The 22,000-nt window shown below is 44.9% G+C and overlaps 1 protein-coding gene across 2 annotated transcripts in view; it reads left to right on the forward strand.

The window, feature by feature from the left end:
• The window catches only part of LOC146784382 (glutamine--fructose-6-phosphate aminotransferase [isomerizing] 1), a 188,614-nt gene that overhangs the window by 26,038 nt on the left and 140,576 nt on the right, over positions 1–22,000 (forward strand). For both annotated transcript variants that reach the window (XM_085636301.1, XM_085636302.1), the window contains exon 3: positions 11,894–12,001. In XM_085636301.1, coding sequence (XP_085492427.1) covers positions 11,894–12,001 — 108 coding nt within the window. The remainder of the gene's footprint in view (positions 1–11,893; positions 12,002–22,000) is intronic.

The raw sequence follows: 22,000 nt of genomic DNA on the forward strand, positions 1-22,000 counted from the left end.
CCAAGGGGGTATTAAAAAATGTCTTTTGAACCAAGCCACAAAAATCGAAACCTTGGACGGGGCAATGTAAGTCATTGAACGAGAATCAAAAGAGTCTTGTGAGAGGGCAACTGTGGTGGATTGTAAAACAAGCAAGGTAACATCCGCAGGATAAGCATACTCAACTTCTTCAAGCACACCACTAGGTGTTTGTGGCAACAAGGGACCAGTAACGGCATGCATCTCGATGGCAACATCAGGCACTGTGTCAGAAGCTCGGGCCGCAACAGAATTTCTCAGCATCGAAGGGCAGGAAACCGCCGGAGTCATACTAAGAAGAATCGGCCACTCGTTGTAGTTTGACATTGTCAATCGAAATGTACCTGTTATCCTTTTGACCAGGAAGTGGAGGTAAAATGACTGTTATAGTACCCTGCACTCCAAGCACTGGAACCGGTGCACGATAAGAGGGGCCAAACTCCTTCTTGTTCTCCACCTTCTCACGGACCAGATCACTAACACGAGGTAGCCTGCCGACTACCGGAATCTGAAGTTCAGCTTCAGACGAGGAGGGTACGTGTTCCTTCGCTAGACTGTTTCTGGCTTCTTGAAGAGTCTGCAATACAGCACAGTGTTCATCTACGTCAAAGGGTGCGGCCGACGCCGCCATGTCTAGACCATCAAGGTCTGGAACAAACATTCGAACACCAAAGAGCATCATGTATGGGGTCCGCCCACCCAGAGACCTTCTAGGGAGATTATTAAGTGCACGTTGCACGTCATACAAGTGGGCCAGCCAGTTCCGGCCAGTACCCAAAACTCTGGCTGTCAAAGATTGCTTTAAGTCACGGTTCATCCGCTCCACTACACTATTGCCCTCAGGCCGGTATGGAGACGAAAATTTGACTTGGACCCCCCAAATTTCTCATGGCCTCTTTGTACGCCTTCGAGGCGAACGCCGGGCCCTGATCAGAATGATAGGTACCACATGCAAAACTCCCAACAAAGACACGCAAATCTTTTATGACAGTGCGAGAATCAGCACTCCTTTGTGGCCATACCCACAGAAAACATGTGCACGCATCAACTGCAACCAAGATGTATTTGTACGCAGTATCGGAGGTAAAAGGACCGCAGTGATCTAAATAAACACAACCCAATGGTTTACTAGATATGTACAACTGAGTTTGCGGTGGGCGCGCCGCAGTTGAAGGTTTAATCTGCTGGCAAATGTCGCAATTAAGAACATAAGCTCTGGCCTGTTTGTACAAACCGCACCACCAGTAACGTTGTTGTAGCAGAGATACAGTAGCCGCAACGCCGGCATGCGCGGACGCCATGCCCTCGTGGGCCGCTAATATCAAAGAAGGTCTGCAGTCCGCGTTGGGAATCAATCTGTCACCAACGTCATTAATCCTCACTAATGGGACATTATCAGAACTTAAGCGATAATAGTAACGAGCAGGGAAACCTCTCGGTGGCTTTGTTCCCTGTTCTATAGCAGCAATAGCTGCCAAGATGTCATCATCGATCTTACTTTTGGATCTTGTAACTGCTGCTACTAAGTATGTTGCCACTGCTGTTTTTGCTGCCTCGTCAGCTAAGCTGTTGCCGACCGCATGGACACCAACGCGTTGGTGACCAAGAGTGTGAATTACATTCATGAGAGGCAGACGGTCTTTAAGATCTGCCACTCGAACCCAAAGCAGTTTATGCTTAATAGTGCTACCTTTGGAATCATGGTAGTCGTTCTGAGACCAAAAATGTAGATTGTCGTTGTAAGATTGAACACAATAAAATTAGTCACTCACTATAAGTGTAGTGACTCGGGGATCAGCAAACTCCAGCGCAAGCACCAGAGCACGAAGCTCCGCCAACTGAGCGGTACAGTCACCCAATGACTGCGTATGCACGACATCGGACTGGAATTCTCCATTTACGAAAGTACCGACTACAATGGCGCAAGCCGCTGAATAGGCGTGCTTTGATCCAGTTGCGGGTTGCGCAGACCCGTCAGTGTATATGACACAATGGTAATCCTCGAGCGGGCGCAAGGACAGAGGAGCTGGATGAACGAATTCATACTGCAAAAACTCCTGAGTCTGTAGTGCCGCGTCAAAGATAAAAGTGACGTCCGGCGAAGTCAAGGAAGTGGCCCATTGTATCCACCTTGGATGCAAAGCTTTAGAATTTGGTACACTCGCTTTTGTCACCGCCTCAAGGGCAGGATAGGGTGTCACCACCAACATGCGTTTTCCTTGCGACAGCGCTCATTCTTTCAGAATCGCCATCTGCACTGCTGTCAGAACCTTCTCGACAGCGGAAAAACACAGTTCAGCTGAAGTGTACAAGTGAGATTGGTAAGCAATGGGGACGGTGTCGCCCTCATTGAACGTTAAGTATGTGAAACCAACTGCGCCGGGCACTATTCTTATGACCAGGTTAGTGTGGTTATCACGTTTCAGTAAGTACTTAGAAGCAAGAAGATCAGCTTACAATAACTGCAAAATAGCTGAATGCTCAGGCAGCCAACAAGATTTGGAAAAAGTAGGTTGTACCAAGGCATAAAGCGGCTTGATACGCTGGGCATAATCCGGGATATAAGTTCGACCGAAATTCAGAAAACCCAGCAGGGATTGTAATTTCTTCAGTGAAATAGGAGCACGGAGGCATGCGCACTTCTCTAGAAAGTGCGGAGCCAATCCTCGACCTTCATTGTTGAGTTCGTACCCCAAGAACAACACTGTATATTCAGCAATGTGTGACTTCGCAAAATTGAATTTGTAACCGAAGTCTGCAAACAAAACAATAATGCGATCAACGCGACGGAGATGCGGGTCCAACTCGTCATCTGTGAGATAGATGTCATCTACATACGAGTATGCATCAGGGTCTATACCCTCCAAGAGGGAGACCACGCGAGCGGCAAAGACTCCTGTTCTTATAGCCCATTGGTAATCTCTTGAATTGTTTTTGTTTGCCACCAGAGGTGAACGCCGTCCACTTGCTACTAAGAGAGGACAGGTTATGGCTGTAAAAGCCATTGGAAATGTCAAGTGTGGTTTTAAACCTTTTTCTCACGAGACTATCGCCGAGAGCCGAACTGTGGGTGTTCTGTACTACACAGGTCCGGCAATGAGAGTTAAGGTGCCAGTAATCCAAAACTAGGCGGTACGACCCGTCAGGCTTCGTCACTGTAAACAAGGGATTATTCATAGGTGACACACATGTTTCGATTACTCCCTGATATTCCAATTGTTCAAGGATCGACGCGACGTGAGGTCTGGCTTCACGACGCATGGGGTATTGGGGTTGAGGTTGGGGCGTAGTCCGCAACGGACTCTCATGGCCGGGAGACTATTTATCCCAGCCAACTTGATTTCGATATAACGCAGGCGCTTGCACCTGAGCCCATTCCCCGGCGTACTTTTTAGCTAGGACCTTAGGTGCGCAAAGGACGGGAGGATTACTTCCTCCCCTCTAGGAGCATCTAAAACGAAAGCCGGGGGCCAATCTGCCTCCGCCAACAGAATATCATAGGTAGTGGTCAGATTATCCCCCAAAAAAACTTGAATTGTACGTTGTATGTCACCTTCAATTTGAATGACTATATTATACAGTCCATCAGGGGGAGACACCCGAGTGTCAGCAGTTTCAATATTCACAAATATATCAGTTGCTGTCCCCACCAGATATGGACGCAGTGCTTGTCGCACTACTGGAACTTCCGCCGCGCTGTTTAGCAGCGTTCGCGCCCATGTCAGGTTCTGAAGCTGCGTCCGTACCATCTGAGGCATACCTCGCTGTCAGTGCAGCAACTTTCTTCTTCTGAAACGGGGGTCTTTGACGTGCAGAGTCTTCTTGCTTGCCTTTGCCGTCAGTCTGTCGGGATTGCTCACGTGCTTGTGGGGCACCCCGACTTTTGCCACCGCCTCCTCCACCGGACTGCGAAGCCGATGTTTCCTGTGAAGAATGAGGAGAACGTTGGTCAGAAACCTGAAATCGATCAGGTGACTTAATAGTAGCACGATCACGCAGATCATAAGTGCGTTCACTACTTGACTGTACTGGAGAGGCAGGACGAGACCCCTGTGCCTGTTGCTGCTTCTCCTGTTTTTTCGCCCTCCAACTTTGTTTTGGAAAATTAGGGCGTTCGTCCTTACCAGACGAGTTTGCCTTCGTTTGCTGTATCAAATCAGGATTCTTCACAGTTGGTTTAACACCTAAGGCGCTACGACCAACTTGTCTATAGGCGTTCGCGATAATTTTCGCGAATTCCCTCGGCTTGTCGTCTTCGTTCACTGTCTCTAATTTATTAAGCACTTGGAATTGCATAGCATCTCCTTTTGAGGTTGCCCATAATCATGGTAGCAACCACATCGAACACACCGACAAGCCGCATTCCCAATTCAATAGCAGCCTCCGCACCATGATTCTCTTTAACACGTTTAATCACGGAGGGCATCGGCACTTACTACAAAAATTACAGCCATACCATCGTCCGGCACCCCATACTGCGCCAAATGACGTTTCAGGGGTGCCCGGCTATGAGCCGGAATATCGACCGCCATTAGGACACTAACAGTAAATCTACAGTATATCAGTAGCACTAGGGTTCAGATTAAATAACCTTTTTTAATGATCAAGCTTGAAAGAACCTATACAGTCAAAACACAGGTAGGTTAAACCGTCACGCCCGTTATCCGGAAACCAGAGTGAGGTTGTTGTGGACTAATAGAAGCACTACTAAGGCGTCTCAAATCAATAGACCAAACGTTAGGTGCGCCATGTTGCAGGGATTCTGCTTATGCGCAGAACTATGCGCAGGAACCCAGGCCCTCAGTGAATTGCGGTGTACCAAAAACTCACCTCACAACCCAGAACCCCTCATCCGGCCAGCATCAGTGTCCCATTCGTTATCCGAGGTTTAACTCGGCGGTCCCAATGTATAGACAACCCAGAACAAGCGACTTAGTATATTTCTCAGGAATGGTGGGAATCAGAAATACCTTTTCGTATTTATTCCCGTACCAGTCCACAACAGAGTAAACAGAGACACGGTAAAAGTTTATAAACCTCGTGTCCTAAGATGCAGCAGTTTGGCTAACATTAGCAGACAAACTATTAAAATCAAAACCATCAGCATAGTTGCAATTCCATAGAAAATGAAAGGAGTAATCATACTAAAATGACAGTGGCTCTAGGCCACCTTCCTTTCTCTAACACACTAATAGTATTATTAGACTAATAAAAGGTCTCTAGGCTTGAATGGGGAACCCCATACCGTAAAGATCAGCTCAGAGAGTTCACATCACAGGATCAGCTATGATCTGCTCCTAGGAACGCTCTTCTTCCGAATGTAATGAAAAACATGTAACACTGCAATATTAAAAGCACTCGACTTTCAGGTATTTGCAGCTGCGTGCGTGTTATGGCTAAACTAGTGGGCCGATCAACCTGAACTCAACAACATGCACCATCTAGCGACCCAGACTGTTTCTTTTACACTGTGTACAGACCAAGGTCGCTGCTCACTGTTTAGGCTGTTAACAACAGACAGTTCTCATGTGAAGCAAAGTCGAGTAAGTATTTCTCAATTAATAACATGTGACTACAGTGTTGTGTGCAAAAGCAGCAAACGCGGCAAGATGGCTTTCTAACATTTAACGCGGTTATGCTAACTTAGCGTTGTACATAGGTAGATAACGATCTTCACTACACCATCACTGGTGTACACCAGTCACCCAGTACACTAGAGGTTGGTAGGTTGTCAGGTGGCATCTCTAAGGTGCCCTGTGGGTGCATGTGTTAATAAATCAGTCACTTGAATCTGTGTGTGCTTATTAATACGAGATGTTTGATACCAAACATCTTTAGTTTCAGTGAAGCCATTGTGTAGCTGGGGAACTTGTAATCACCAGTGCCCAGTACATATACTCAAGATGGCTTCCCTGTTCACTGGCAATGCCCAATAATCAACATGGACATTACAGGGGCGTCCGCTCATGCAGGTATTTCCACACCAATTGGGGGAATAATTGTACAGTTTTAGAGAGAGAAATCTGACACTGGGGACCTGGATAGCAAGAAACCAGTGCACTTCTGTCAAAATTGCATTGAATACCAGGCAAAAAGTGGGGATGGCCATGTCAAAAAGGGGCACTTTCCTACAGATGTCTGTCAAGAACCTTTTCACCATTGGGAAGTTCCATAATACATATCTCTCGAGTGTAGTGCCACCTGTAGACTGTCTCTTCCTCTTGTGCATGTCTTGCATAATTGTTGACTCAGACCAAATATCTCCCAGTGATGGGTGTCTAGGATGATATTAAGGTATTTCCTATTGAAATTGGTAGAGATTTTTGGTCGATGCTGGCTGTGCATTTAGGACTGTGTATGTTTTAGAGACTATGCATTAGGTCAAGGAACGTGTCTGAAGGAATCATTAAATGGAAGCCATATTCCTCGTTCCCCTCATGACTTCCAGGTGTAAACCCAGTGTCTCGTCTGTACATAATGGAAGCTTTCTGTTTCTGGAAGTCCATATGCCTTAACCTCTACAAAAGACTTAATCATCCCTTTACTTAAGCAAACTTGCGCCTGAGAGAACAATTGATTCTACATCTTAAAACTATGTCCCTCCAACCCGGGCATGTTATCAGGATTGCCACTTAGTGGCCTAAGGAGATGTGAGTGATGTAATTTGTTAAACCTCTATGGATCGGTATTCCCTCGCTACAAGCATTGGTCTGGTGATTTGGGAGACATAGAATTCAACTGTTTTGGGTCATTGGCACCCAGTGGCCCTCCCCTGTTTGGCAGGTGGCTAGGCTTTGATTGATAAAAAGCCACACGTTATTTTGTTGCTGTATCTATAAGATGAAGTGTTTTTTTGGTTGTCACTAGCATTGTGCTCTTGTATAAAGCCTGCTTGGTCTTCGTATCTCAATTAGGCATTACATCATCTAGCTGATTGGCTAAGACTTTGCTGAAGATTTTTGTCTTGAATCCTAGTAATGATATTAAGTGGCATGTAGCGTAAAGTGTGGGGTATTTGCCTTTTTTTAAGGAGATCATTGATTCTGCCATGGAGCATGTTACTACCTTGGAGCAGTTTACTTTTGATTATGCACGAAACCCATTGAGTGGCAAAAGTCTAGGAGCAGAGACCACATCCAGGCTTGGAGAAATTGGCAGTCTTCATGCTTCCTGTCTCTGTCAACTTCCCCTCCTTTATTATTGGTTTGTTTAGCTGTTCTGCTCATGCTTGAGTCGAGGCAGTGACACTAAGCCTAAACAGTAGTATCTAGCCTGCGGGTTAGTGGCGTGTGGCTCATACACGTTTTAATAAAACGTTTGGAATGCCCAGAGTTTACTGTCATCCGATCCTTAGAGCTCTCCCTTCTTATCCCAGATCTCCGTGATTGGCAGGCATGTAGCATTCTTAGCTAGAAGTCTGCTGGCCTTATTGTCTCCATTACGGAAGAATGCCATCATTGTCTTTGACTTTCTCCATAGTACATTTATGTACCGGTACATTTGTCAGGTATCTGCAAATTCTCTTGTAGGGATTGGATTTATGTTTCTCTTCTAGTTCCTGGAGTTCTAGCTTTCACTTGGGAAGCAGTATGCTTGTCACCTTGAGGCAAGCAACTTCCCGCATCAGTAAGGCTGAGATCCCTGTTTTCATGTCATTCTGCACAACTCCCCTACTCGCGTTCCATATTTCGTTGAATATCATGTATTCTAGGATCTGATTCTTGACTGTGTCTACGACGGGTGGGTCTTTTGGGATGGAGTTGTTTATGTGCCAGGTCCGCCCTGTGTTTCATCCTCTCCAGGGCGTTCCAGGAGGATGATGCTGATAATAGGCTATTATCTGAAAGTTTCTCTGGTCCACCTACTTCAATAAATTCAATAGGCATTTATCTGTCAGCATATAGTTGATTCTCAAAACATCTGGTGGGCTGTAGAGAAATGGGAGTATTCAACATTCAGGAAATGGTGGTGCCAGGTCTTTAAGCCCTTCCTCCAGGATCTTTTATTTCCTCCTGTTTGAACATGCGGGCATCTGAAGCATGTTGATTACTAGGATGAAGGCTCCCACCTACAATTATGGTATTTGTGTAAAACGCCACAACCTATTGACTGTTTTGGTAACATCACATGACCCATGTTAGGGCAGGGAACAACAGGTGTTCCTCCCACATTCCATTATTTGCTATCCATTGTCCCTCTTTTAGTGGCTAATTTACCAAAAAGAGTTGCATGAGTGTGAGAAAATTCCCACCCCTGTTGTCTTAGTCAGGGATGCGGTGTAATATTGCTTGGCACATAGCTGGGTCTGCATTCTACTCTAGTCGGTACAGAGAACCTGTCTCTTGTAGGAAACTAATTTAATTCCTTAAGGCTGGCCAACTCCTGTTAGATTCCTAAGTGTTTCATTGTTCTATGTATGCTCCAGCATTACACATAGTGGCTGTCAAGCTCCCTTTCTCAAACTTTGTGTGGAGGTGTTTGAGTTATGATTGGTTGGTTGGTCCTGTCTCTTAATGTGATGGCAAAGAGGTGGGTATAGAGCCTCTACAGCCATGGGCATCTTCAACTCCTCTCCCCTTGCCTCCCACCTCCCCAATATCACTGTCTTCCCCAATGCAGTTCGAACTTGTAGTTTACTCCCATTAGGTCATCCGCAAAGAGCACCCCAAAGATCCAATCAAATCACTCTAACAGAAAGGCCTGTTATGGCCTTAAAGGTTTTGTCTAACCAAAAAAAAACTTAATCTGGGATAATTGGCCCTGCTGACCTTCTCTCAACCATCTCCTTACAAAGCTCTAGAGACCACCAGCCTCTATCGCATCAATTTAAGTCTCAATCTGTCACGGAAGACTCCTTTGTGTGTCACTATGCTTTTTCACTTGGTTAGATGCTCTTGTTGTTTGCTGCCTTAATTGCTGTTTACCCTATGTGGGAAGGGTATGCCCAGACGTGGGTCCTGTGCTCACTACGCCACTGGAGTCAAGCTATCCTGGCTGAAGAGGGGTGAAACTCCGAAACCGGTCCTAGGATGCTTGATTCCGGTCCCGGAAAGACATGGCTTGGCAGTTGAGCTGGACTGTTCCCATGAGGCACAGGGTCAAGACTGATTTGCATATGGCCATGTCTGAACTGGGGTGGCGTGGTGAGCAAAATAACGATGGATTAAACCCAGATCTGTGACTGGGGTGAATGTTCTGCCAATGTGCAATATTCCGTCCATCATCTTGTGTGTTTTGTTAATTGACTGGAGCATTGACATGTGAGTCAGCCTAGACTTTAAATAGATACTGGATCACTCGTTCTCTCTTCTTTACCAGGGCGGCCTTGTTTATATCTCCTGGAGACTTGGTGACATCTTTTTTTTTTATGTGGCTCCTGGCACCCGATTCCCCTAATGGATGGGTGTCCGCTTCTTCCTCATTGGTCATTCCCAGTGTGACTGGAGCTTTTTGCAGTGAGGAGAAGGAGCCCTTTTTGTATGTCCAAATGGAAGGACAGTCTAATAGACTGACCTCAGTCATAAGTAATGTCCTCAGAGTGTAGTAGAGCTTTGACTAGCTTGAAGGCTTTGTTTGGTTATTGAAGAGTGACCCTGGAAGAATGTAATCTAGGCTCCATTGTAGGAGATCACCTACTTGCCTTAGCCAGTATGACCTCTTTGCAAGAGAAGAAGTACACTCTCATTAGCACATCAGGGGGAAGGTTCTGGGTTAGAAGCCTGAGGGCAGCTCCATGTACTCTTGTCAGGATTGATTGGTTCTCCCTCAGATCTTTCCAGTATGGTGTTGACCAGGTCTAAATTATGTAGTCCTTTGCGTCTCCTCCAACTTCAAGTTGGACACTTCTAATGTAGATATTTTTATGGCTAGGGATATTCTCCAATAAGGTTGGGGGAACGTTTTTGATCAGTTGTCACAAAGTATTTTTTATGCCTTAAAATCACCCTCTCTAAGCCTTTGTGGCTTATTCCGAATGTTGTGGTTGAACATAAGTAATAAAGATACAAGATGATTTTGTTTGCCATGTGGTGCAGAAAATCCTGGTTCAGAAAGGCTAAGTATTATCCACATGGCCAAGATTACAACATTTTAGTGTTATGGGTCACTTGGTCACAGTGGCAACTATTTTCTTGCACCCTTTACTACCCTATACCCTATACTACGGGACCTTCCTGCATTTGTGCCTCCAGTCTTCATCAGAGAAATGAATGTAGTGATTTCAAGACTGACTTAACTTCTGTTTGACATCCTACATTCCTCCACATGAAATAACTAATTTGGAAAACTGCTTTTCTGATGGCTGTCATCCCATATAGGAGAGTATGTGAGAACCAAGCATTCTTGGTCGATTTTATTTGCAAAATATGTCTCATTGATAGTGTAACTCATATGACTAATCCTGATTCCTCCCTGGAAATAGCGTCCAAAGTTCACCGCCCTCATACTAGATCATCACCAATTTTCTTGAGAAACCAGTCCAATGACCTTTAAAGGGTATTTTGCTTGCTACAGATCCAGTTTCTTATTTGAAATGTTAAAAGGAGATTGAGTAACTCCACAGTAGCTCATGAGCTTTAAAATAGTCAAACACATTTGGCTGGCAAAAACCGCAGTAGTCCAAGACTATGAGATGGCATCAAATGAGTTATCCAGTTACAACACACTCTCAACAGAAAATGCAACCAGATTGGCATTTCGGGAGAGACTCCATTGACTAATATCTTTAAAGTATTAATATGGGAATCACTTGAAGTGCTTTGCCACCCTTACTATTTAGGATGCGAGTGTTCATTCTCCAAGGTTCGGCAGTTCTAAAAAATGTTTGAGTGATCGCGACCTCGTGTTCTACCTTAGTCCAGCTAGTTGCTTCTAAATGCATTTTTAAGTACATTTACCAACGATGCAACACTAAAGAAAATGAAATCTCACCTGTAAATTGAGTTCTTCTGCTTTGATATATTTGTACATACTTGCCTACTGTCCACTCAATACCTCTCAAAAGGTTTGTATGGATAAATGCATGTACATACTCTGGCCTGATTTGTTGTTCGGCGGATGGTTACTCCATAAACATGATGGACATCCTGTTCACCATATTAGACGTGCCATTGGATATAATGCATTTGTAATACGGCAGAGGGATATCTATCATGTTTGTGACAGAGTAACCAATCCACATAACTCTAGCTAAATTAGGTCTAAAGACTTTAAACTGAGATGTTGGGGACTAAGGGTCAAGCAGCTGATTCAGGAAGGCAGTGGCGTAAAAATAAGAATCCATTGGTTTTAGAAAAAAACACATTTTTTAATTTTTGAAAACTATATATGAACATCTACATCTTAAATAGTTTGTTTCAAGAATATCCAGTCTCATATCCAAATATGTTATTGTAATGCCACCAGTCTTGGAAAACTAGATTTACTGGAAAGTCATTTAATTTTACTCAACCGTGGTTGCTCTTGTAGACTTTGTCTGGGGAAGTACCGTAAACCTCTGGTTGGCACCTCACTTTTTTTTAGTAGAACTGATCGTTCTCTTGCCAAGGATTTGGGTTTGTAGACCTGGAATCCAGTGTGCTTATTTGGGGTTTGACCTTGGGCAGGTTTAGGTGAATGTTTGAACCCAGACCTCTTTTTTTTTATTTTATTTTTTTATATACCGTATTTATCTACTGATCACAAATGATTATGATTTTGGTACTGCAAAATGCTGCCCTCCGCATCGCATGCATCCTAAAGTAACGGCACATAAAACTACCAGTATACAAGTAATTACTGTGTAACTTACGCATTATCAGATGTTTTACTAAAAAGTAGACTCCAGGTTTAAAACTGATTTAGAAATGCTAATTTTGAGTGATCCTTTTCACATCAGGTGTTGGAGTGGATGGCGGAAATGAAAAGGATTGGGAGGAAAACTCCAGGAAGATCCATCTAATCAAGAAGAAAGGGAAAGTGAAGGCTCTGGATGAGGAAATCCACAGTGAGTGTTCACGGTTACTCTAATAATTTAATCTGTCTCTGACTGTACCATGCCTTGAGGAGGCAGTGTTTTTGGGGATGAGTGGATTCCTGCTGTGTGGTGCTAGTGACATAATGAATACCCATTGCACCTATTCCTTGAAAGTTTGATACACAACAGGAAAATAATGTGGCCAACATTTACATTGGGTACTCGTTTTTTCTGCTTCATGGCAAACCTAGCAAATTGGCTGAACTCTGCACAAGACTACAAAGGCTTACAAGTCTATGCAGATCACATTTAATCCCCAGTGGAGTATGCAGTAGAGAAAGTGTTAAATCCCTTTTTTCATATAAAATTCAAGCTCAGTGACATGCATCAGTTATTTTGCAGCCTTTGCCCTGATTCTTTTTGCTTTTGTTTTGGCCACCTCTCCTTCATTGCCTGCTGTGTAGGTTCTCATGCATTAGGACAGACACTTGGTCCTATAGTCAGTTTCTTTTTAGAATGGATCTGTATTGATGGGTTTAACAAGTACATAATGTGGTTGAACATTCACAAGGTTCCAGAGATTTGCTTCACATCGTCATCAGACTTTGGTGACATAGCTACAGCCCACTGACAGATGTTGGAAATCTACCACAGAAATCCTATGTTTACAATGGTCAAAGAAATGTTCCTATGTGCACTGCTCTGTGTTCTCCTTGATTTCTATTTTAAACCATCTTAATATGCAGCCCAGGTACACTCTGTTCATGCGTGCCTGGTAAAATCTAGAAACACGTCCTCTGAACATTCAGGTTGGTGCCACAGATACACTGCTTTCTTACAGCAGACCATTGATTCAAATTAAACTCCTGAGTCCATATAGTGTAGTGCTAAATAATGATTTATTCATTCTATCTTTCTGTCCGACTTGGTTATCCACCACAACTTTGCATTAAAATGTGAATGCATTATGGTGCCCTGGGGAGAAACTGGATTAAATAAGTATCCTACAAAGTGAATGCTAAAAATACGGCTATAAAAAAGTTAATTGTAGCTTAAAGCTTTATTAATAACTGTGTACCAGTCTGTATTTTGAATTTTAAACTACAGATCCTGAATTTTGGCTTCCTGAATGCTCCCTGTTATATTTAGCCCTTGCTCTTAAAATGTAAGCACAGTATTCTTATTCAGTATTCTTAATTTACCTGTCCAAAATAACATTTAAAACCTTGATAAAACTGAGGCCAAGAGAGAAACTAACTTGATTAGTTCATGCTCCAAGTTCGGTACTGGTTTTGCGCTAGCCACATGAAAATGACCACCAGAATTTCCACGTGTTTGCTGAGTGAGACAGTCCCAAAAAATTGATACCTAAGATGCGGGGGCTGAAAGTATCCAAAACCCAAAGGCTTTCCAATGAAGATATCAAGGTGAAAACAAATGCAGAAAAATTGAGTGTTCACAGCACCAATTTCAGCTTCTGATTATTCCCTCTCAGACATGTGTTTAAACCGGCTTTTTAAATCACCATCCTTTCACCCAGGAGCTGACTATTCTTAAAAGAGTTTTGCTGTTTCTTTCTTCAGCCTGTTCTAGAGACCAGAATCGAATGGTTCTGTTGTGGGCAGAAGTTCCTGTTGTGCATCTGAGTCCTTTGTCAGAGAGAGCTGGAATGAAAAGGTTTGCCAGTGTGATTGAGGTCCTTTCCCTGGGTCCCACATTTTGTGTGTTTTTAAAATCTCCTTTTTCATAGGACTCAGACACTTGATTTGGTTGGAGAGCTAACTTTCTGTTTATTTCCTTATTCGATTAGAAAAATTCTAAACCATAAAAGTGTGAATACATAACTGTTAAAAATACAACATAAGATACAATTCTGGGCTAAAAATTACGTCACAGCTAAAAGTGCATGATAGTTTTATTTGAAAAAAAAAATAATGAAAATTCAGAAAATGCTTTCACAGATCTTCTACTCGGTTATTTCCTTAATTTAACACTAGTTGCTAGAAAGCTGGCCACAGATATACAGACATGAACATCAGGTAACAATTGCAGATGCATCAAAGCGGGGTGTAACTGCTTGAAATTCAACCTTTGAAACGGGGACACTAAAAATTGTAGTCTAGGTTTCTAATGACTGCTGAACACAAAGTGCAATGCGTCTTGAGGAGAAAAGCCATCACAGTCACAAAGGCCAGGTTGACAATTGAGATCTGCTGGATTAGCCACCCGCAGAAGACCGTGCATCGTATGGAATCTAAAACGGGTCAGTAAAAACCGGGGATGCACATTTGGGACCACCTTAAGGTATGGTTCCATATTGAAATTAGTCTTTGGTATAACATAAGCTCTGACTGTTTTGGCAAGCTCTTTCTGCTTCCTTGATGTACAACCCCACCTGAAATAATTGGAGCGAATTCACAGAAGACCAACCTTCTCAATCTTCTCTGGATTCTTAAAAAGCTCACCTCTCTTTAAATCTGATAGGCAGTTACTCATAAACCTCAACCACAGTATTGAGTACCATCGATCGAGGGGGGAAAAGCAGTCTTTCAGGATCAGCTGATTCAACTTGAGCTCTGGTCTAGTCCAGATAGTAAACCACTTAATATGGGGATGTTAACCAATAACCTTACTCAAACAAGGGAGACCAAGTTCTTGGTGGACAATGTCTGAAGGTGTGGCCCCAACAATTTTCTACAAACGCTGTCTTTGATAGTCTGTACATGCCAACTGAGACCCACTTGGCCTGATACTATTTGAGCATTGTTTCCGGGGTCTTCTTGCTCAATCTGGAAGAAAATCCACTAATCGCCCCCATTATCTTCATCATGGAAAATTTCTTGTTCAACACTAGGTGATACCAAGAACATGCAAGAACATGCACGTTCAAAGATGGCCCCTAAGTATGGTAAGGAATGAAAACATTCACCAATACATGTTCATTGTCAGAGAACTTTCTAGTTTTCATAAGCGTGGGCCCCATAGTTCTCACATAAGATTTAGCATAATTGGCAGACATATCTAAACCTTCCATTAAAAAAAACAAATGAGTCGATCGTGGAAGCCGCAAGGTGGTGCAAAACAAAAGGACTGCATCATCAAGTAACATAAGTATAAAACGTGAACCCTTCCTTGGTCAATCAGAGTATGTCAATAGTAGAGAGCATTCCAGCCTATTAATGTAAAGCATGAAGAGTGGGGCGAGGATTCAACCCTGCCGCGCTCCACGCTTTACATTAAAAAGCTCAGTGGAGGTACCATCTCTACTATATCGGACCATTGGTGACATATCAGGGTGTAGGTCCCTTAAGAAATACACAATGTTGCGATCCACCTCCATGGATAACCTAGTAGACCAAAGCTTGTCCCATTTCACGCTATCAAAGGCAGATGTGAGGTCCATGAAATGCTAAGGCTTGGCCTAAAGTCGAATTACAAATCCGAGAGAATACTGTTCTCTTTAGCTCCGATCGAAATCTGATTCAGAATAACCCTCCCTGCTGCCTAATGTGTCTATTAATGAAATGGGGTGATAACAATGAGGGACTTCTCTTTCACCCTTTATGAAGACAGGAACAGTAACCGAAGTTGACTGACTTAGTTGGACCCTTCACAACCACTGTGTTAATACTATGGGTCAAAATAGGAGTCCAAAAATCAGGATTACTTTGGAACATGTCGGCAGGGAATGAAAAATCTTCTAGCAATCGTAACAGAAAGCTTCAAATCTATTAATGATAGAACTCCGCAACCGTGACCTCAAATATGCAATGCTATACCTGGCAAAGTTGAGAATTGAGGCGGAAGGTAAGACGTGGTTCTTTACCATGCCGGGAGAGGCCTCGGATTGGCTGGAAGGCTGGCAACCAGCGAAAGACGCAAAGCGACCGGGAATTAGGCCTGGATTCCACTCACCGACACCGCCAGGGGAAGACAGACTGGGAACGGCGGAGGGATCACAGCAGAACCCAACCTGATTCTGAGACGTCACACCCTGACACAGCCGTGGGCTCCGATCGCCGACATGGCGGGCATTCGAAGACTGGGCCGAAATACTGTACATTATAGGCTTTTCGCACTGAACTATGGGATATTCGGTGAGCGAGCTGAGGATGCTCTGTGCCACCCCCCCCCCGCCCCCCCACCCCCCTACGCAAGTATACAGTTATGGGGATTAAGCACTCTGCTGAGTTGGGGTGGCGGGTAGTTTTAAGTCTGCGATGCAGGGAGGCAGAGAGGGGGTGGGGGGGGTAAAGTTCATTAGAAGTTCAGTTTCAGGTTTGATCAGCATACACAGTATAGATGACAGATAAGGCATGGCTGTGATGGTAAATATACATGCTGCACAGCACCGCACTGACATAGATGACAGATAAGTCACAAGTATCTGCCCCCACTGACGTCCTTGGGCTCAAGACGACGACTCCTCGGACACCTGACCCCCCTCCCCCCTTTAAAGTGTTGTCCTGGAATGTAAATGGCTTGGAGGACAAAATAAAGCGCGGGCTGGTGCTGCAATATTTAAAGCGCAAAGGGCCGGCTGTGGCGCTTCTCCAAGAGTCCCACTTGACAGGGTCGGCTTGTAGAGCCCTAGACAGATGGGGCTTCAAAATGGTGGTACATTCCGACTTTACGTCAGGGTCACGGGGAGTGGGTATACTAATCAATAAACGCTTCCCACTGATAGTTACTGACTCTCGAAAAGACGAACAGGGGCGATTTGCTGCAATGACCTGCCAGTGGGAGTGACAGACCTACAACCTGGTATCCGTATATATCCCCCTGGCTCTACATCAGACGGCATTTCAGGACTTGGGGAAATTCCTCTTGTCACTTCCGCATTGTGAGTTAATAATGGGAGGTGATTTCAACGCGACGATGGATGCGTCGTTAAATAGATTGCCCCTAGAGATCCCAGTACTACTGATCCTAAGTTACACAAATTCATTGAGGCCTTGGGCCTAATCGATGTATGGAGAACTTTACACCCGACAGAGCAGCAATATACATTCCACTCTGGGGCACACAACAGCCTCTCCAGACTAGACTATATCTTTACATTGGCGACAGGGCTCATGGGGGTGACAGAGGTAAGACACTTGCCCAGGGGTATATCGGACCATTCTCCGGTGCTTGTTGCCTACGCTGCCTGCACACTGAAGAAACATAGGTTATTCCCACTCTATCCAGGATATTTAAAAAACCGTAAAATCAGTAAAGCCCTCCTGCCGACAACTAAGAATTATTTTGCAGAAAACGAACACACCGTGACATCCCCGACGACGTTGTGGGAAGCATATAAAACAGTCCTCAGGGGGCAGGCCATTTCGATAGTGACGAACTATAAACGGTCCCAGAAGAAGGAAATCGAGGGTCTTGAGCGGCAGGTTTCCCTGGCGGAAGCAGATTAGGTGTTACATACAGATGGAAATACGACGCATAGGGTACACATGGCGCAACAAGAATACAAGTCATATATGTGGGAGATGGCGAAAAATAGGCACCTCAAAACACAACATACTATTTATGAACTAGGCGACAAGGCGGGTAGGCTATTGGCTTGGCTGGAACAGAGGGAGCGGGCTACTAGATGGGTGGCGCAAATCCAATTAGAAGATGGCAACTTAACTGCGGAGCCCCAGCAGATTGCAGGGGCCCTTGCGGAGCACTATAGAAAGATATATACCCAAGAGGCCACGGCCACGGCCACAGTCGAGGACAAGCTAGAATTTCTCAAAGACCTAAAAATGCCCGTACTGGCCCCATCTGCAGTTGAGGCCCTCGAGAAAGACTTGGAGCCTGAAGAGTTAACGTTCGCGATAACCGCACTCCAAACCGGGAAGGCACTGGGACCGAACGGGATCCCGGTGGAATTCTATAAAAAAGCAGCAACGCAGCTTGTGCCTCACTTCTGCATATTTACAACGATACCCTAGAGAAGGGTATCCTCCCCAGAGATCCGAGCTTGGCCACAATAGTGGCTATTCACAAACCAATAAACCGCCACACGAATGCACTTCCTACAGACCGATTTCCTTGATTAATGCCGAAGCCAAGATCTTGGCTAAAGTATTGGCGACGAGACTTCAGGTGCACCTAGCTACAGTGGTACACCAGGATCAGTCTGGGTTTGTGCCTAATCGCAATACCACCCTTAATCTGCAACTGCTCCACAGGGTCATCGCACGCCAGTCCACTATAGAGGAGGATGCCATTGTTCTGTCTCTTGATGCCAGAATGGCGTTTGACTTGGTAGAATGGCCCTTCCTGTTTGCAGTTTTGCGGCACCTGGAATTTGGGCCCAAGATCTGTGCCTGGATCCATCTATTGTACACACGACCGCTGGCGCGGGTGGCAGTAAATGGCCATATATCAACAGACTTCCCATTGGGGAAGGGAAGAAGACAGGGCTGCCCCCTCTCGCCACTTCTGTTCGCGCTGGTTCTGGAACCATTGGCGGCCTGGATACAGCAGGACCCGGTGATCCGTGGCCTGAAATGGGCAATGGGATGGGAGGATCGCATCTCCCTATATGCGGATGACATATTACTGTACCTGGCATCCCCAGCGTGCTCAATTAATAGTCTCCTAGACATCTGTACGTCGTGTGGGTGGGTTTCTGGTTACACTATTAACTGGGCAAAGTCACACCTCTATGTGCTGCGGGGCTCCCCACCGCGGCTCCCGAGAGGATGTATAATACAGATAGCGGAAAAGGGATTCAAATACCTAGGGATGTACATAACACTCGACAGATCGGAATTCATTGCTGAAAATCTTACACAGCCCCTAATACGGTTCCGCAGAGATGTCAAGTACTGGCGTTCCTTACCGCTGACGCTACTGGGAAGGGCAAAAATAACAATTGATGGACAGAATGCAGAACAATGTCATACATTCACCCCAGTACAGAGATCTGGGCCTAAATCCATCGTTTTTTTGCTCACCATGCCATTCCAGTTTGAACCCAGCCATATGCAAAACAGTCTTGACCCTGTGCCCCATGGGAACAGTCCAGCCCGAACTGCCAAGCCAGGTCCTCCCTGGACTGGAAACAAGCATCCTAGGACCGGTTTCGGGCTTTCAGCCCTCATCAGCCAGGATAGCCTGATTCCAGTGGCATGGAGAGCAAGGGACTCACGTCTGAGCATACCCTTCCCACTCGGGGTGACAAATGCAAAAATAACAATTGATGGACAGAATGCAGAACAATGTCATACATTCACCCCAGTACAGAGATCTGGGCCTAAATCCATCGTTTTTTTGCTCACCATGCCATTCCAGTTTGAACCCAGCCATATGCAAATCAGTCTTGACCCTGTGCCCCATGGGAACAGTCCAGCCCGAACTGCCAAGCCAGGTCCTCCCTGGACTGGAAACTAGCATCCTAGGACCGGTTTCGGGCTTTCAGCCCTCATCAGCCAGGATAGCCTGATTCCAGTGGCATGGAGAGCAAGGGACTCGCGTCTGAGCATACCCTTCCCACTCTGGGTGACAACTGCAAAAATAACAATTGATGGACAGAATGCAGAACAATGTCATACATTCACCCCAGTACAGAGATCTGGGCCTAAATCCATCGTTTTTTTGCTCACCATGCCATTTCAGTTTGAACCCAGCCATATGCAAATCAGTTCGGGCTGGACTGTTCCCATGAGGCACAGGGTCAAGACTGATTTGGATATGGCCATGTCTGAACTGGGGTGGCGTAGTGGGCAAAAGAACGATGGATTTAACCCAGATCTCTTGACTGGGGGAGAATGTCTGCATTGTCAGCATTCCGTCCATCATTTGTTTGTTGTAACGCTACTGGGAAGGGCGGCTCTTTTTAAAATGATGGCGCTCCCCAGGTTCCTATATGCACTGCAGAACACACCCTTCCCGGTGTCCCCAGCGTAGTTCACGGCAATAAACACAGAAGTGACCAGTCTGCTGTGGGATGGGAAAGCGCCGAGAATAGCGCTCCATAAATTAACTCGAAGCTGGTACGATGGGGGTATTGCTCTCCCCAATATCAAGACGTACTACTGGGCCTTGCATCTCACGGTGGTGAACCAGTGGCTGCATGTTCCCGGCGACGACCCGGCCTATCGCATGGATAGACACTTGCTAGACACTGTTGGAATTATGGGTGCACTTTACAACAAGGTTAGAAGGCATAATCTTACGGGCCCAACGGCCCATACGGTAAAAATCTGGTTTGAGGTTCAACGTGCGTTAGGATGGGAAGAAAAGATTACACAGGCGACGCCACTATGGGACACAAAACTACTTGGTATGCTACTTAACACTAACGGGTTTCGCCATTGGGACTTGATAGGGATCTCGTGAGTCGGGGATCTGTGGAAGAAAAAAGAAGTAGTCACGTTCGCTCACTTGCAGGCTGAATATGGGCTAGCGACTACTGAAAAATATCGATACCTACAGATTAGACACGCTCTCATGGCCGCAATCCCACCAGGCACACAGCTAGCGGAAGCGTCACCGCTAGAGGATAGACTTCTCACAGAGTATCTAAACAAAAAAGCCATATCTCAAACATATCGTAAAATAATCAATAACCAGCCGGACCCCCTAAAAGCCCTCAAGTCCAAGTGGGTATCGGAGATAGGAGAACTAGACGACACAGACTGGCAGGACGCGCTCTCATCCCCGAAGACCGTAGCGATATCATCAAAACTACAGTTGATACAAATCAAAATCCTACACCGTACTTATTACACCCGAACACTCTTACATAAATTACATCGGACAGACTCCCCGCTCTGTCTCAGACAATGTGAAGAAGAGGGGACTCTCTTCCACACCCTCTGGCTATGTCCCGCAATTGTCCGTTACTGGAAGGCAGTCATGCGCACCCTCTCGCAGGTTACCAAAGTAACGATTCTCCCAGAACCAAGGAGATGCCTCCTTAATGTGTGGGAGCCTACGGACCTGAACCGCACAGCGCAAACTTGGGTAACAATGGGTATGATGTTGGCGAAGTGGAATATAGCTCAGCAATGTAGATCCCGACAGACTCCTACCCTTCCCCAGTGGATTGAAGCTATGGATAAGGCAATGATTGTTGAAAAGACAGTCTACATTCATAGAGGGTGCCCCCAAAAATGGTCTCTGATATGGGGAGGGTGGAATGAATACCGCGGGAATGTGTGCGAATCAGAATCAGATATAAGCGATCAAGGGGACCATTGGAGAGGAATGTATGATATTATACGATTTGATTATAGGTACTGGAACGCATGGCGGGGCTCAATATTAAAACATTGTCATCGAAATGGTACAACATATGTCAAATGACCATATACTTGTCAATGGCTTGGCTCTCATGATGTGTAATGCATATAATGTTTTGATTATGTCAGAAAATGTCAATAAAAATATTTAAAAAAATAATAATCTATTAATGACTCATATGCGAGGATTATGTGTCCCTCCTTCACTTTTTTCCAATACAGCAGCTATGTAAAATATAGCTGAACTACCCTTCCCATGAGACATTCGGAAAGACAAAAACAAATAAACAGCCAACCGAAACAGTGCATGTCCTATAGTAGTCCTTTCTTTATTCTTGGGCTCCCTCTTTCTTCTTGTGACTCTGATCTCCATTCCACTGGTTATTCTTGTTTTGGATGCTTCAGTCCCTAGGGAAAAGGACAACAGTAACTCAGAACTGTCCCAATAATTGTGTGCCAATCAACATATCATTAAGCACATCAGTTTTGACCATGGCAAACTTTATAGGAGCTAATTATAAAACCGGATATCAGTTACTAATTACTAAAACACAATAAGGATCCGTAGTTATACATTATTTACTTACTCCTAATCTCATTGTCCTTGTGTAAAAGGCATGGGACTTGACTCTCAGGCCTTAGGGAGGGATCATCCTTGCCTCAGAGTCCTTCACAGAATTGAAACTTTCTGTTACAATGTTTAGGAAAATTCTCCTTCTATGTCAAGACCGAAGGCTACTGTTTTGCAAGTTCAAAACTTATTGACCCCCAGTGTTGCCTAGTCAGTGATGGG

Source organism: Triturus cristatus, chromosome 11 (genome assembly GCF_964204655.1).
Source record: "Triturus cristatus chromosome 11, aTriCri1.1, whole genome shotgun sequence".
Taxonomy (NCBI): domain Eukaryota; kingdom Metazoa; phylum Chordata; class Amphibia; order Caudata; family Salamandridae; genus Triturus; species Triturus cristatus.